Genomic DNA, 18,601 nt, shown 5'->3' with positions numbered 1-18,601 from the left:
CTACTAAGAGGTAGAGGACAGGTTTGTGAGAAGGATTTCTTCTGACCCGGTATGTGGCTGAGCCTGGAAGCTTCTCAGAGCCCCACCTTTAAACAGCAATGTTTTAATCTGATTTGGGCATATGAATTCTGAAGTTAACTTCCAATATGCTTCAATCTGTGCTAAGTTCTCAGAATCAAAATTTCCAAACTCCTGACTGACAATAAAAGACATAAATTTTATGACAGAAGAGTGGAAAAGAGACTTGATTGCCATAAAGAAAAGTCATACCTAAGTCTCCCAGGAAAATTATAAGAAACCAGTTGGAATCAAAGCTTTTGAATCTTCACTGATAACCATATGTTCTTTCTTTAGTACTAGTTACCGGTGGTTAAAGAAATTCACCAGTCTCCAGCGGTAGGAATACGGCACTATTAGAATGACCAGAACAAGATTCGGGCAAGTAGTTTGATGAAAAGATATATTTTAAAATAGCTACAGGCTCACTAACATTCTTCCAGTTGCTCCAATTTGATTGGTGAAAACGGCTGCTTTTTATGTGCTTAACAGTTTGCTCTTGAGTTTTTCTTTAAAAAGGGAATCAGTAGATTTGGTTATAAATAGCATCCTTGTCCAGCCTCTTCAAAAAACCACTTTGTAGGGATGTATTTCTGTCAGAATTACTGCTTGTTAAGTCCAAAAGACCAAGGAAATGGTTTCCATTTGGTGAGAGGGGAACTGGAGTGAGGGAGGGATTTGCCTCTGAATGACAAAGGCAAGCATCTGCCAGTAAATTTTATAAATATTTATGATGACCTGGAGTCAAATGCAGCAAACATTGCTAATATGATCATGTCTAGATAAGATTTGTATTTCTTTCTCCATTTATTTTTTTTTTTTTTGTTTCTGTTACTGAAATAATTAGAATTACATGGAAAGGGTATGACATACTCTTTATTTTATATATTTATAGATGTATTTAAATGGAATTTGTTTCCATGCCTGCTGCTTCCAGTAGATATAGACACAGCAGTAACAAATTTATATGGGAGTTGGTATGCATGCTTACTACGGAATTAATGAACAAAGCTGTTGCAGTGTGATACGTTAGTTATTTTTGAATTACGGAGATTGTGCCAATGTGTCATGTAAATGTTTCCACTTGTTAAAATCTTTAAAGGCCAAAACATGTGCTATGTTACTCAGGCATATTTTTCCCTAGGATTTTAAAGTAATTTTGACATAAATGTAATCAAATCCCCAAATCCCACTCTTACGTTTTATAGACTGTCATCACAGCTAAATGCCGTAGTTATTGTTCAGAATACGGAAAACACACTGTATAGAAACTTACATGTTCTTTTATGTTTCACTAAAAGTGCAATTGATATGGGCCTATGTGCCTTTTACAAGTAAAAGTTAAACAAGAATCAATTCTATGGCCTTAAATAGGGAATTAACACACATGATTTTATTTTGAAAACATGTAAATATGATGATACACAAAAGACATTATGGGTTTTGATGGCACATAAAAACTCCACCTCAAGGCTACAGCTGTGTGGTTAATATTCTGCCTTTGGGGGTAGATAAATGCACAACGACCAGACAGATACAATGAAAATGAGAAGTTTCAAAAGTTTTTCTCCTTATAATATTCACTGTAGTCAAAATCTGACATTCACCAGACATTGTTTTCTAGATTTTTAAATGTGTTCATAAACTTCTGCATACATGGGTGCTGATTCACTTGCTATCTGTAAGTGAGGGTGAATGAAGAGTATCTCTCTAGGTTTTCAGAGTAAACTTAGCAAGGTTGATGATGAGGACTTTTAAAGGAACACTGCCTACTGATTAAACCGATATGCAGTATCTTTCAAAGCTGCAGGAGGATAATGTGCATGACAAAAGGTGTAATTAATTCTCCACACATTCTTTTTGAGTTTTAACATCTATGCTGTTGTCTTAAGTACCTCATTTGCTGCTATACGTGATTCCCATGAATCCCTGCTCCATGTTTTAATTTGGACCTCATACTCAGAAATAATAAACTGGCAAGAGAAAAAATTGGATGTCCGTGAATAATGATTAGATATAACATGGCACATATATACTATGGAAAACATGTTTCATTTACAAACGGCAGATAGGTTTGTTTTGACAGAATGATTTCAATGTCCCTGAATATCACAGACAGATGTTAATCTAACCTAAAGGAATGAGAGTCTCCTGCAATGGAAAAAAATATATACCATTGGCCATGAATTGATTTATCTAACCACTCACCTCCACGGATTTGGAAAAAATAACACTGTGTTCTATTTTCAACTTTGCAGAGAACCTTAAGAATAGATCTGCCACCTGATTAGATTACAATACATGATTATCAGTGAACAACTAAAAATATCATAATTGTTCATACTTATTTGTCCATGATATATATATGCACATATTTTATCCCTATGGATGTATTACATGAATTACTACCTAAAATCTTTTTGACAAGCATATAGCACCTTGAGCACTTATAAAATTAATCAATTTATAAAATTAAGACATAATATTTTTCCTTGCAATTAATTACACCATGTTTCTCAATTTTTAAGTAGCACGTTCTTTTGCTTCTAGGAAACATTTATTTAAAATATAAAATAAAAGCCAACAACACTGCAATCATCACATTTACTAATTCAATCTATATTCAATGGTTGGAAGACTGATGGATTAAAACACATACAAAAATAAAATAAGCGTAACTTAAAAAAATTAGGTAAAAAATGTTTTAGCTTCCCAAAACTTTATACACTTTGCTTTATTCAAAGCAGTTTCTTTTATCAAAGTTTAACCATAGCACAATGGCTAGTCTCCATAAAGTTTACTTATAGTCTGCCTACAGAATTAGTAATAAAGTGATATAGGATTATATATGTTTCAAGGTAACTGCCCATCCATACCATGTTTTGAAGAGTTGTCAGTTGGCTTTTCTTGTCATAAATAAACAAATTTTGTATGATTTGTCCTATGCCTACTTTAGTGACTGATCATTGAGCAGAAATGGAAAACTCATTGAAATTACACAGCTACTGTAGACCTATATGCTTTCCAAATACCTAGGAAAGGTGTGTCCTGGCTTACTAGCCTACGCAGAGTCTTACTAATGGTTTAACTAAGGGGTACAGATATGAATTGAATGCCAATATTAAGTTATCTCCATGTTAGCCAGGCTGGTCTCAAACTCCTGACCTCAGGGTCCATTGCAAAAAAACAAACAAACAAAAAATAGAAGTTATCTCAAAAATGTGTACGGAAATTTCCAGGATGTCGAGTTGGCTGGGGAGTCTGTTTTGGTCCATACATAAACTGAGGCTGAAGATGCCACCAGGAGCTCTCTGGATGCTAGAGTCTCTACAGTAAAGTGAACATAACATAAGAATACTGCCCCTATGAGAGATAAAATATAGAGCTTTGGATCGTTTCTTTAAATAGATTTTTTTCCTGAAAAAATAAAACTCCTAGTTAAAATCACTTCTTCAGCTACTCAGTACATTATCCTAAGCAGCTAACTATATTTGGAGACAACAAAACCACCATGGAAGTCTATCAAATTTGTGAACAGCAGTCTCACACAGTCCCTCAGCACTGCTAGAATTCCTACATTACACCACCAGTCTTTTATTATTCTTCTGTTAATCTCATAGTTTTTTTCTCTTAAAATTTCTCAAACCTTGTGTTACTTGCAATTGATGCTTTATTTCTTAATTCATTGAGAAAAATAAGAACAATCTGATGAGAATAACACATATTTATACCATGAAATATTCAGCTACCTGCATCCAATCTTGATTTTCCTTTCTTTCTGTTAAATGAGTGAAGAATCCATGCTGTCATTTAAAGCTAAATCTGCCATTTGTGCATTGGGTCCCATCCTCTCTACATTTCCAGAGATTCTGCTCCTTCAATTGTCCTGCTTCCCTTGCCTTTTCCTTCCATGTTTCCTTATTTCCATCCACCTCTCCCTCCTGATAACTACACACATATATTGAATATTGAATATCCATTATACACGTGTAGTTGTCAGGAGGGAGAAGAGATGATAATAAGTTTTGAGAACAAAAAATCTCTAATGAGCTTGAGAGCTCATTTCCTTAGCTCTTATTTTCTGTTTTGCCAAAAGTTAACCGTGGCCTTAAACTTTCTAAATCAATGTTCATTTCTCAAATCCTCATCATACTTGATTTCAGCAGCAATTAAGTCAGCCCAATCCTGTGTTCTCCTGATGACTTTTTTTCTTGGCTTCTGTGTATCTACATTCTCTTGGTTCGCTGTGTTACTTGGTGACTAAGCATTTGTCTCCGGTGCTCGCTTCTCCTCTTCTTCATGACCTCCGAAGGTTGAAGTACACCAGAGTTTTACCCTTAACTCTTCATTCTTCTCAATCTGCACTCATTCTTCACCTCATCTTAACTATACAGTCCCTTGGCATTTTCTTTTTATTAACATACTTATAGCTCCTATTGTATCCAAATGGCCAACTGCACAAATAGAATCTCGCTCTGTTGCCCGGGCTGGAGTACAGTGATGCAATCTCTGCTCACTGCAACCTCTGCCCCCTGAGTTCAAGCACTTCTCCTGCCTCAGCCTCCCGAATAGCTGGCACTACAGACGCACACCACTGTACCAGGCAAATTTTTGTATTATTAGTAGAGACAAGTTTTCACCATATTGACCAGGCAGGTCTTGAATTCCCAACCCTGTGATCTGCCCACCTCGGCCTCCCAAAGTGCTGGGATTACAGGTGTGAGCCAACACACCTGGCCACAAATGGCATACTCTTTTACTTGTCTAAAATACATTAAAATATAACTAATCTTAAATTACTATATACCTGTATATATACGCTTCTTGCATACCTTAACAAGGAGATTCCAGTGTTTTGTGTTTCAGTAAATAGCTCCCCAAATCTTCTGTTAGCTTAGCTAGTTTCTTTAATTACCATGAACTTCATATTTAATCTGTGGCAAATTAGGTCAGATAGTCTGACAACATTTTATCAGTGGCACTTCTGTCATTTAATTGAAATTATCATAATCTCTATATCTTTTTTGGACAATCACAGGAAGGCCTTAATTGACCTTCCTTCTTCCATCTTGCTTCTTTATATAATGAATTCTAATATAGTCCAAACATAGACATAGTAATTTCTTCCACTTAACTTGTCTGCAAGTGATAACATTTTATTTATTTTTCTATGAATCTGCCAGAGTTCTTAATGTATCCTCATCCTTTAAATGTTATTTACAAATGTATTTCCACACTTCTGCCTGTGGACTTCAAATCACAGTAACTGGAAAAGAATCTGTGGAGATGAGTATCAGCTATTTGAATCAACTGCGATACCACTTTTTATTTTACACATCTATATAAAATTATTATTGATTTTTGAATGCCATTATTGAGTTATGTTAGAAATAAGCAAAGTGAAAATTTCCATTCAGTAGCTCCACCATTACCACAAAGTTTTATGCTGAAACAATCTGTAATTGTCTTTTCTCTACAAATTATTTTATGTGTGTATAATTCCGAGGAAAACTGGAACCAAACATCTTACTCTCGGTACATATTCAAATTAGAACCTAATTATAGTTCAATGTTGTTTCTATGTATTGAAGACTATTTCATCTTGGTCTGGAGATCAAATCTATTCAAGAACTTTGGCAATCATTTGTGTGCTCTTCAGGTACCGAAAAGGGCAAAAAACATTGAAAAAATATGTGATTAAAATTCATGTTCAGCAGGAGGCTGAGGCAGGAGATTGCTTGAACCCAGGAGGTGGAGGTTGCCGTAAGCCGAGATCGTGCCATTACACTCCAGCCTGGGTAACAAGAGCGAAACTCCGTCTCAAAAAAAAGTAAAAGAAATTCATGCTCAGATTTCAGGGGTGCTTTTGGAAAGACATTGTATAAGCTACTAGAAATTCACATATTGATTAAAGGCACTTAAAAAAACAAGTTCTTCCAGTGACTGGCACACCAAGAAAGACATGATGTGTGGAGCGTTGTTGGAACACACAGTAGTCAACAGTTTGAAGCTTTATCAAAACCAGAGGGCTGATATGATATGATGTCTTAAACCAAAACAATCAGCTTATCACTGCATTAAATGAATAGAATTTTTTAAAAATTGATTTGAAGACATTCTTTGAGCTTTGCTTAACCTGTATGAAAAGAGCAATATTGCTAACTAGTCATGCTTTTTTCATCATTCGGGAAAGTGCAGAATTTCCTTTATTTATATGATTCCATCCAAACACTTTTTTCACATAGCTACTGGATGATAAGATGCAAAGCTTTTCACGTTTCCCATTTGGCTTTAAATTTTTATCAATAATAAGTTTTCATATGCTCTCTGATATATCCGTGAGTGCTCTTCAGAAAGAATTTTAGAAATGAAATATAAATCAAAGAGAACCATTTCAACTGTATTTTCTAGAATATTTTATCCTCAATTACATATTCTGAATGTAATAAATAAAAATATTTTTTATCATGTTTATGCACAGAAATATAGAAGAAAAATCAACTATATTGAAAAAAATGGTTCTTTACTTTTCAGTATTTTGTAAGTTATAGAAATGTTGCATTCAGCATTTGACAAGCAGATATTGAGAAAATGAACATGTTAAGTGAAGTGTCTGTGGGAGTTGATACAGTTTGGCTGTGACCCCACCCAAATCTCAACTTGAATTGTATCTCTCAAAATTCCCATGTGTTGTGGAGGGATCCAGGGGGAGGTGATTGAATCATGGAAGCCAGTCTTTCCAGTGCTATTCTCCTGATAGTGAATAAGTCTCACAAGATCTAAAGGGTTTATCAGCGGTTTCTGCTTTTCCTTCTTCATTTTTCTCTTGCCACCAGCATGTAAAAAGTACCTTTCAACTTCTGCCATGATTCTGAGACCTCCTCAGCCATGTGAAACTATAAGTCCAACTAAACCTTTTTCCTTCCCTGTCTCAGGTATATCTTTATCGGCAGCATGAAAATGAACACATACAGTAAATTACATACAGCATGAAAATGAACACATACAGTAAATTACATACAGGATGAAAATGAACACATACAGCATTGCTAAAAAGATATTTGAAAATGTGGAAGCAACTTTGGAACTGGGTAACAGGCAAAGGTTGGAACAGTTTGGAGGGTTCAGAAGAAGACAGGAAAATGTGGGTAAGTTGGAACCCGCTAGAAACTTGTTGAATGGCTTTGACAAAAATGCAGATAATGATATCAACAATAAGGTCAAGACTGAGGTGGTCTCAGATGGAGATAAGGAATCCGATGGGATTTGGAGCAAAGGTGACTCTTTTTTATGTTTTAGCAAGGAGACTGGTGGTACTTTGACCCTGCCCTAAAGATTTATGGAACTCTGAACTTGAGAGATATCATTTAGGGTATCTGGTGGAAGAAATTTCTAAGCAGCAAATCATTCAAGAGGTGACTTGGGTGCTATTAAAAATACTCCACTTTGAAAGGGAAACAGACCGTAATAGTTTAGAACATTTTCAGCTTGATAATGCGGTAGAAAAGAAAAATGTATTTTTTGAGTAGAAATTCAAGCCAGCTGCAGAAATATGCATAAGTAGCAAGATGCCTAATGTTATTCTGCAAGACCATGGGAAAATGTCTCCAGGCCATGTCAGGGACTTGCACAGCAGCTGCTTCCATCACAGGCCTGGAGGGCCAGGAAGAAAAAGTGGTTTGCTAGGCTGGGTCCAGGGTCACCATGTTGTGCCTAGGAACTTGGTGCCCTGCTGTGTCTCAGTCACTCCAGCCATGGCTAAAATTGGCCAATACACAGCTTGGGCTGTGGCTTCAGGAGGTAGAAGCCCCAAGCCTTGGAAGCTTTATGTGGTGTTGAGCCTGCATGTGCACCGATGTCAAGAATTAAAGTTTGGGAATCTCTGCCTAGATTTCAGAAGATGTATGAAAAGGCCTGCATGGCCAAAACAAAAGTTTGCTAAAGGGGCGGAGCCCTCATGGAGCACTTCTGCTAGGGCAGTGTGGAAGGAAAATATGGCATCAGTGCCCTCAGACAGAGTCTCTACTGGTGCATTGCCTAGTGGAGTTGCGAAAAGAGGGTCACCGTCCTCCCAACCCTAGAATGGTGGATCCAATTGACGGCTTTCACTGTATGCCTGGAAAAACCACAGACACTCAATGCCAGCTCATAAAAGCAGCCAGGAGGGAATCTGTACCCTGCAAAGCCACAGGTGCAGAGCTGCCCAAGACCAAGCGAGGCAGAGTGACCTGGATGTGAGACCTGGAGTCAAAGGACATCATTTTGGAGATTTAAAATTTGACTGCACTGCTGGATTTCAGACTTGCATGAGCCCTGTAATCCCTTTGATTTTGCCGATTTCTCCTACTTGGAATGGCTGTATTTACCCAATACCCGTACCCCTATTGTATCTAGGAAGTAACTATCTTACAGGCTTATAGGTAGAAGGTGCCTGCCTTGTCTCAGTTGAGACTTTGGACTGTGGACTTTTGGATTTATGCTGAAATGAGTTAAGACTCCAGGAGATTGTTGCGAAGGGATAATTGGTGTTGAAATGTGAGGATATGAGATTTGGAGGGACCAGAGGCAGAACGATATGCTCACCCAAATCTCAACTTGAATTGTATCTCCTACAATTCTTATGTGTTCTGGGAGGGACAAGGTAGAAGAAAAGAAATATTTGACCTGATTAAATATTCTTGTGGGGTTTTTTTTGTCACTTCATTGTGCCCATAACTATTAGTGGAATATGCATAAATACATGAAAAGCACAAAATAAAATAATAAGCTTAAATGCATATTTCACACCTTGAAACTAAAAAGAAAGATATAGCATAAAAACGTTAAAAACATGATAAAACTGTCTAAGTATTTGAAAGTTAAAGTTAATTCATATGTATATATCACAGGGGAAAATTTGACAGAAATGAAATACAAAAACAAACCCATTTCATAATCCCTAAAATATTTTTTTGGGGGGAGTTGTAGTGGGGTGGCAAAATAATATTAAGTTATAGATATAATAGATATTCTATTGGTCATAAAAGATAAACAAAATTAACCTGCAATAAATCATCAGTGAGAAAGATGACAATGTGTTAAAGTTTTACAAATGTCAATTAATAACAAATAAATTTCCAAACCCATTGTAGTTTTTTTTTTTAATATAATTATCTAACATCAGAAAATTGACCACCACCAATTAGCCTCTTATAATCTTGGAAACTCATTTCTATGTTAATATGACCAGTTACAGGACTGTAACCCAACATAAATTCGAAAGAGAATATGTGTGACTTCACAGACTCAAGTCTGAAAATTTATTATATTCAAATGTGTACGTTTACTAAAGTTCTAGTCTTAAACCCAATAATAATTTCTTATTGTGTTCTTCTGTTGGCCAAGAAATACGTTAAATGTATGATTTAATCTTCACAAGCACCATAGACAATAGATTGTTTCTAAAGGATGTCAATTATTCACATAGAAAGGACTATGAAAAGTAAAATGTATTAAGAAATGTAGGCAAGTGAGATAATCATGATATTGTAGCCTTAGGCAGGCACATTTGGAAAAAACATGCACCAAATGGGAAGCTCTGTCCTTGGTTCCTGTCCCAGTTCAGTGTTAACTTACTGTGGGAATGTTGACAGGCTATTTGTAAAACTGTTAAGTTTGTTGCCTTCACTATAGTATACTGGCTGTTACAATGATTAATATAATATTGCTGGGCACAGTGGCTCACGCCTGTAATCCCATCACTTTGGGAGGCTGAGTTGGGCAGATCACCTGAGGTCGGGAGTTCAAGACCAGCCTGGCCAACATGGAGAAACCCCATCTCTAGTAATAAATACAAAATTAGCCGGACATGGTGGCACATGACAGTAATCCCAGCTACTGAGGAGGCTGACACAGGAGAATTGCTTGAACCCAGGAGGTGGAGGTTGTGGTGAGCAGAGATAGTGCCATTGAACTCCAGCCTGGGCAACAAGAGTGAAACTTCATCTCAAAAAAAAATAATAATAAATAATAATAATAGTAATATAATATTTCTGAAAGTGTTTTGAAATAAATAATATTCAATTTGTTATTATTATTATTATCATTGGCACTACTCCTGCTGGCATTCTCTCTAACCCACATCATCCCCCTCTCCCTCTCCCTACCTGCCTTTCTTCTCTTCCTCTCCATTTGTCCCCTTCTCTCCACCTTCCCACTCTCTGGTGACATTTGTTGACTAGTCCTAATGTCTAATATCCCTAAATCTCCCAATGAGTGATGAGTTTGCCTAAGTATTAATCACCTCTTTTAGATTAGTTTTATCATACATATATAAGACATCTATCATATATCTACTATGTATCTATAAATGGCAGGTAAACATAACAAATATGTGTGGTTACATGCCACCGAATTAAACAGTTTTTACGTAGATCTACCAAACAAGGGATTAATAAATTGGTTTTGATGTTGTGAGTACTAAGTGAATTCAGAGGAAGTGGAAATACTGTGTGCCAGTGTTCTGGCCTCAAAAAAAGTTTATTTACATTTTTTAGTGTCCAAATTATTAATTTCATCATCAACCTGCAGTTTCAATTGGCCAATACTGACAAAAACAATACAGAACAAACAAAAAACTGAATATTATTTTTTAGTGTACATATGTTTATTCAGATCCTTATTTTTGCTAAAATGGTATAAAATTATATAAAGCAGAAGCTTTACCGAGGTGCCCTGTTTTAAAAAATACATGTGGATTAGCACATGACATTTACTAATATATTTTAAAATATATCTGGCAGCCAGTTTTTTAGCCTAAGTTCTACAAATTCCTTCTAAAAAAAAAAAGGAAGAAGAAAAGTCAGGTAAAATAACCAATTTAGATACGTAATAAAAAAGTCTGTTCAGATTATGCCTCAAAAATGGAAACAATGTCAAATCTCATGCTCATAGTACACATATAGCTGTGACACCATATTTCTCAAGTTGTTATTGTTTGTGATGCACATTTAAGCTCACAGAACATTTGCCTCTATGGCAGTTCTATTCTCAGCACAGTAAATAGCAGAAGGGTTTCTGTTCAATTGACTCTCATAAAAGGTTTAAATCCCTGTTCATTTTGGCATAGGTTATATCTTGAGTTTCTTACTCCAGTTTACATCTATGCTCTGAGTAGTGTAGATGTTTTGTATGAGGGAATGACCTGATGTCAGGGTGAGAAGAAATTGTGCTTGCTTTAAGGGACCATGTGAATTGCTGCAGTTAGAAAGTCCTATGTGAGGGAGATTACTTTAAGGCAGAACTGCCTCATCACGAAAATGAACAGCTAGGCATTATATAAAAACAGAATGTTTTATGTTACACTGAGCATCATAACAAAGTATCTGATGCCAATAAACAAATGCTCTAATATTCTATATCTGATTATAGCCTATTATGATCAAATAAATGTGAATAGGAATACATTCAAAAAATATTATATTCATTGGTATATTGTTTATTGTAGCTCAAATTCTACAAATAATAACTCACTAAGAAAATTCTTGGTAAATTTATATGTACATTTAAAATCAATAATAATAAAAAAGGCTGAGATTACCACAGAGGCATTTCAATATGTAACACAAGTAATAGAAAGAGGATAAACAGATATAAGTATATATAAAAACATTTTCTATGGAAATACGGATATTTATGTTTTAATATGGATTTTAATTTTAACTTTAAAACAATACATCAATTCACTTGATTCTACATATATGAATTATTTTAATAAGTTTAAACATAAATGCCAAATATAAATCTGATATAAGCAAAGAGGACTTCCCTTAGATGCAAATCAGTAAGGAATAATGCAAATCTTGCTTTTTAAAAAAACTTTTACATATTTTCCAATAATTTTCCAGCACTATTTAATTAAAATCTTCTTTGTGAGATGCATTTGTCAGAAATAATACAGACATATCCCACATATCTTTACCCTGTTTCTCTCTTAAAGGTAGCATTGTATAATATTATAGTACAATATTCTAACCAGGATATTGACTTTAATACTATCCCTGAGTTCTGCTGTTTCTGGTTTTATTTCCACCATTTATGTATATATTTAGTTCTACTTAATTTTTATTAAAATGTTGTAGGTGATGATGAATGGGTCTCCATATTCATCGAGATAGTCAAGAAAATGCATAATGGTAAAGATCTACTAATTTTTAAAATGAATTTTAAAGTATCAGTAATCATTTAAATTAGGGGTTAACAAACTTTTTCTGAAAAGATCCACATAAAAAGATGTTTAGCATTTAGAAGCCATAAGATCTCTATTGCAACTACTCTACTCTCCTTTTCCAATGGGTGTAGCTGTGTTTCAATAAAACTTTAGTAAAAGAAAACCAATCATGACCTGGATTTTACCAATAGTTTTTTAACCCCCATTCTAAGGTTTTCACAATCATCTTTTAAAAATCTAAAAGTAGCAAAGATATTTCATGTTTTTTAACTTTTTGTTTTTTTTTCTTTAAATACATCTAAATGAATATAAGGTTTTGCAGTTATTAAACCTATTATTTTGATTTGCTTCTTCCATTGGGCCACTGTAGCAAGCAATATAGCTTGCTAAAACTCCACAAATATATGGTTCATAATTACGGAATTAACTTTATCACAACAATATCAGGCCTCAGCTTTACAGAATCTTCTTCTGCAATCAAAACTTGGCCCAATGCACAGTAATAAGACAGGCAATTTATTGTTTTGGTTTATATTATTTACTCCCTTCTGATAAAATAAATTCATTTTATAAGTTTGTATATTAGGCAAAACACCAAGTTAAGTACATAAGCAAACAGAAAACCCACAGTTTCTGAGATCTGAAAAATATGCTAATCCTTGGTAAATAATCCAGACAGTATAAATAAAATTTTAATACTATATTTGATGAGAAAGTATTTTAAGTAACATTGGATCTAATAAATGTGCTTAGTATAAGACTGAAGAACAAAAATTCCTCAAACCATTATTGTATATGTTTACTTTATAATAAAATCAATCCTTTGTTCATCCATCCTATGATGATATTCAATGGTATGACGTCTAAGCATACAGCTACAAAACAAAACATTAAATACTATTTACTGTTTGTTTAAAACCAAACTATTTTCCCACATTATATTTATTTATTTATTTTCTTAGATGGAGTCTCGCTCTGTCACTCAGGCTGGAACGCAGTAGCGAAATCTTGGCTAACTGCAACCTCTGCCTCCCGGGTTCAGGTGATCCTCCTGCCTTAGCCTCCTGAGTAGCTGGGATTACAGGCACCCGCCATCATGCCCAGCTAATTTTTGTATTTTTGTAGAGACAGGGTTGCATCATATTGGCCAGGCTGGTCTTGAACTCCTGACCTCAGATGATCATTCCATCTCAGCCTCCCAAATTGCTGGGATTACAGGCATGAGCCACGGTGCTAGGCCCCCACATAATATTTATTATGTGTTTCCATATAGAAGTCAAGTGAACAAACCTTTAACTTGAGAATATGATGCTAAGTTCAAATATTGAAATAGTTACACGTTATATATTATGTACATAATTTTATAGTGTCATGTATCAGTGCAATAGTGTAATTTCTACTGTATTATGTTGTGTCAAAATGACAGAAAAAATATTCCCTAATATTGTAAAAATATTAAGTTTTTGTAAACTAGATTTGATAAAAAAGGGAACTAAACTGAACTTGAAAAATCAAAGTGAATGTTATCCTTTCAGTTAAAAAAGGGGAATCTACTGTCATAAAATTCTCTGTACATGTATATAAGAGGCACACAGTACACTATGGTGAGTAAATTATCCTAGTTTTACTTCAAATGTGTTAAAGAGTTTCCTACAGCAACAATAACAGAGTATTGTATCTTGCAGCATCTGAAAAGCTCTACATGTCATTTTTAAATCACGTTGGAAATCATATTGTGTTAGAGCAAGTTTGAAAAGGGATAGTTTTTAAATATTCAATTTACCTATTAAGGCAGATGAGTGGAGTATAAGAAATTATTTTTCGGCTATAAATTTAAGCTACGGGCCAGGCGCGGTGGCTCACGCCTATAATCCCAGCACTTTGGGAGGCCGAGGCGGGTGGATCATGAGGTCAACAGATCGAGACCATCCTGGTCAACAAGGTGAAACCCCGTCTCTACTAAAAATACAAAAATTAGATGGGCATGGTGGTATGTGCCTGTAGTTCCAGCTACTCGGGAGGCTGAAGCAGGAGAATTGCTTGAACCCAGAAGGCAGAGGTTGCGGTGAGCCGAGATGGTGCCATTGTACTCCAGTCTGGGTAACAACAGAGAAACTCCATCTCAAAATAAATAAATAAATAAATAAATAAATAAATAAATAAATAAATAAATAAATAAAATTTAAACTAGGAATAAAAATATCAAACAAGTTTTTAAGTGTAAATACATTTTAGAAACATTCTGAGAAACTGGGACTTGGCATTGACTGGAGGTTAGAAATCAGATTCATCATTGATGGAAGTTCTATATATTTCCCTCTAGAATTTCAGACTGAGTCATGACTATCAACAAGAAAGTATTTCCAACAGCATGAACAAGTAAACAACAAATAAATATACAATAAATGAATGACGTTAAAACTGTTCAATGTTCAATGATTTATACAGCATGTAAAAATAATGTATTGAATTACGAATTCAGTATTTTTTTTATAAATAAATGATTTGCAAATGCATGAAAGTAAATACCAATACTGAAAAATTTTTTAAACTATTGTTACCTCTGATTTACTAATGAGATTTAGCATGAGTTCATCTAGTTATTTATTTTAGTGGGCAATTACCGGTTCCATGTAATTTGAATTATGTGGTGCAAACTGAAACCATCGTTTTTAATCAGGAAGTAATGAAATGTTATCACAGCATGGCTTGGCATTCACTAGTCCCTCAATTCCACTCCAGGTGCTTTTTACTGGGTAAATTTGGCCTGCAGACTGAATTGGCCACCCTATGTCCCTAAGATAATCCATGATTGGGAAGCCATATGGTGCAATGCTGGAAGCTATATTAAATTTTGAGTCATATTTTGGCCAGCTTTATTCTCATAACTGAATATCAGAATTGTTTGCATGTAACTTTCCACACACTGCTACTTAATGGAGTACTTAAGCTGTTTCATTTTTCTTTTCTTTTTTAGACTCTTGCTGATTAAAAATTGCTAGAGTTTAATCTTAAAGGCACTGCTTAAGAAAGAAAAGAAATATAGTGGGGTGACACTCAAGGTTCACCCTGCATTTACCTTTAAAGAAGCAGTCTTCATTGTGAACAATGGTAATCTTTTGTTTTTTCAGGCAAGCAGCTCTGTGCACTTCACAGTGGTTTTCATAAAATTCTCCATCTGATCCACACACAGGTTTGTAGTGACGTTTGCAAAGGTCCATGCAGGCACATTCTGCTTGCCCTGTCTCTCTGCTGATAACACAGTGTCTTCCCAAACCACAGTACTTGTTTTCACAAGATCCAAAAGGGCCATCCTGAATCATAAATCCTGAAGAATAAAAATAAAATTGACAATTATTTGTTCATATGCCCAAATATTATGTGTATTTCAGAGAACAGAAAAATAAGTGTGCTAAGAAAATTATAGTATAGTGTATTCAAGGCTCAATTTTCAGTGGTGGAGATGCTTTTATAAATAACTACACATGAACTTTCTCAAAATGCTTTCAGTATTCTTTCCCTCTTCCTCTCCTCTCCTTGAGCTGTCTTCTTACTCCCCAGAGGAGTGCAATGCTTAATGACAAGGACTGTAAAGCTAAACTGCCTGAGACCAAATCCTGGCTTGAGCACTTACTAGCTTTATGTTTTGGATAAATTCCTTCTCTGTGCCAAGCTGTCCCATCTGTAATATGGGAATAATAGTATGAAGCATCTCTAGAGTTGTTCAAATTATTACATGTCATAATCCACAGAAAGCACATCCTTGGCACATGATAGGTGTTTCATAAATGTTAACTTTTACAGTAACAGCATGCTAGATAGGAGAAAGTACATGTATGTACATAAGGCAGAAAAGATGAGGAGAATGTGAGGAGACAGAAGTGAAAAGTAACTGTCTGTCAAAAACTTTTTGATATCTGGTCCTTTCTTGTTTTGACCTGTGCCACCTGACAATCACTGATGCATATCGTGACTAAATCAACAAATCATGAAGAACTATATTTTCTTTTTAGTCAAATACACTCAATTTGCATCAGAAAACTTTAAGTGGATTCACCAGTCTTGTACTAAGGCTGAAATTAACAACTTCAATTTCTTTTGCTTTTCTAGACAGATTAAGCTTTGAGAATTGTGGAAAATAAAAATGGCAGTAAATTGAATATATATATGCACATATATACACATAGATATGTATACACACATACATGTGTATATATATTTAACATCAATGACACTTATGTATTGCAAAAAAGAAAGTAAATATTTGAAAGGTTACAAACGTAAGTTATAGTAATTTTTGAGTGCTTACTATATATTAATATTTTCAGCCGTTTCTTTAAACCATTGCTACAGAATGGCATCATACTAACTAAGAACATGGACTTTGATTCCGAGTCTAAATCCTAGTTGCAAGCTTCAGGGACCCAGGTGGTTGCCTAATACATCTGTAACTCAGGTGGAACTCAGTTTCCTCATTTGTAAAATAGGGATAACAATAGTGTATCCTAATAGTTTTATCAAGATTAAAGGGCTGCAATTGCCACATATAAAACTTCTTGTAAGTGTTTTTTTGTTTGTTTGTTTGTTTGTTTTTGAGACTGAGTTTTGCTCTTGTTACCCAGGCTGGAGTGCAATGGCGCGATCTCGGCTCACTGCGACCTCCGCCTCCTGGGTTCAGGCAATTCTCCTTCCTCAGCCTCCTGAGTAGCTGGGATTACAGGCACGCGCCACCATGCCCAGATCATTTTTTGTATTTTTAGCAGAGACGGGGTTTCACCATGTTGACCAGGATGGTCTGATCTCTTGACCTCGTGATCCACCCGCCTCGGCCTCCCAAAGTGCTGGGATTATAGGTTTGAGCCACCGCGCCCGGCCAAGTGTTATTAATTATTATTATCAACTCTAAAAAAACTGGTTTTCATAAGGTCATAAATATGTGAATGGAAATATATTTAAGTAATTAATTTTGGGTTTTTAAAGGAAACTCATGCATTTTTATTTTCATATTTATGCATGGATTTCTAAATGGACTTTAAATTTAAACAATTAAAATTACACAAAAAATCAACACTACCAATGGCATATTTAAAAAAAAAATTATATTTTCTGATAGCAGTAAAAATTAGAACAAATCTACTTGTAAAAAATGTCAAACTATTTCACTCTTTGATAAAATATCTTAATTCTGGATGAAGTATTTCATGAAATTTAAAACAAGTAAGTGGAAAAATATTTTATTGAAAAGATATTTCCAATGTAGCTCCAGTGTTATTTTACATATTGATAACTCACTGAAATATTTTAACAAATTCCTGTATGATAAAATCATCTGCATAATAAACTCCCATGACACACATTTACTTATGTAACAGAGCCGAACATGTACCCCTGAAATTAAAATAAAATAAATAGCAAAAAAAAAAAATTTGGGAAAATTTATGTAATGCAGTGGTTCTTGAATTTTGGCATGCTTAGAATGACCCAGAGAAGTTATTAATATACAAATGTTTTCTCCAACTCACCCTAGAGTTTCTGATTCAATATATCAAGTGTATAGTCCAAGATTTATATTTCTAACAAGTTCCAAGCTGATGGTAATATTGCTGCTTCCAGGATCAAACTTTAGGGCACTGACTTACTGAAATCCTAATTTATTATTAAAATATAGAATAATAAGAGAAAGACTAGGTGAATAATTATGAGATGCTCTTAGGTGAAAAAAGATGAGAAGTTAATGTTATAATAAAAACCATATAAAATAATGCAATTATTTGGAAGATACTAGGAAAAGAAATGAAAAAAAAATGAACATAGTTGATTAGCTAGGTTGATATGGTATTGGGCAAGTTTTGCTATTTTTACATGATTGCTTTCTAATGTTCAGTATGCTAAATAAGCAGGAGTCTATTAGCTTGATGCTGTGTCTCTATTTTGAGTTTCTAAGTAAGAAACTGCACCCTAACTTATTAGTATGTAAATAAGTCAAAACTGATTTTATAAATATATTTTGTAGCAAATAACCAGGTTTCAGTCAATCACATGCAATCGATTTATCAGACAGCTCCCAAAAAAGACAAATGCTTCATCCCACCATGCCCAAATAACATAGTAGTCTTGTGGTAGCCAAGCAGGTCATTTATTTATTTTGCTTCTGTGTTTGGCCAATAATAGCTCATTGCTAGGTGGAGCTTTCTGAATCTCTTCTGGTCCTGAGTGCTGCCACATTCCTGAATTGTTCTTTGTGCAAATAAACTCCGTTAAATTTATCTAAACTTAAAAAAAATTAATGTGTGAAAAGAAAGTCCAACAGCATATCAATTATTATCATAAAATAAA

The 18,601-nt window shown here is 34.7% G+C and overlaps 1 protein-coding gene across 8 annotated transcripts in view; it reads right to left on the bottom strand.

The window, feature by feature from the left end:
- FSTL5 (follistatin like 5) overlaps nucleotides 1-18,601 on the bottom strand; it is an 848,028-nt gene that overhangs the window by 566,901 nt on the left and 262,526 nt on the right. For all 8 annotated transcript variants that reach the window (XM_002745278.7, XM_008992524.5, XM_008992523.5 and 5 more), the window contains exon 4: nucleotides 15,345-15,593. In XM_002745278.7, the coding sequence (XP_002745324.3) occupies nucleotides 15,345-15,593 (249 nt within the window). The remainder of the gene's footprint in view (nucleotides 1-15,344; nucleotides 15,594-18,601) is intronic.

This window comes from Callithrix jacchus, chromosome 3 (genome assembly GCF_049354715.1).
Source record: "Callithrix jacchus isolate 240 chromosome 3, calJac240_pri, whole genome shotgun sequence".
NCBI classification, from domain to species: domain Eukaryota; kingdom Metazoa; phylum Chordata; class Mammalia; order Primates; family Cebidae; genus Callithrix; species Callithrix jacchus.
Note: the sequence above shows the minus strand (reverse complement) of the source record. Positions and strands in the feature narration are given on the sequence as shown.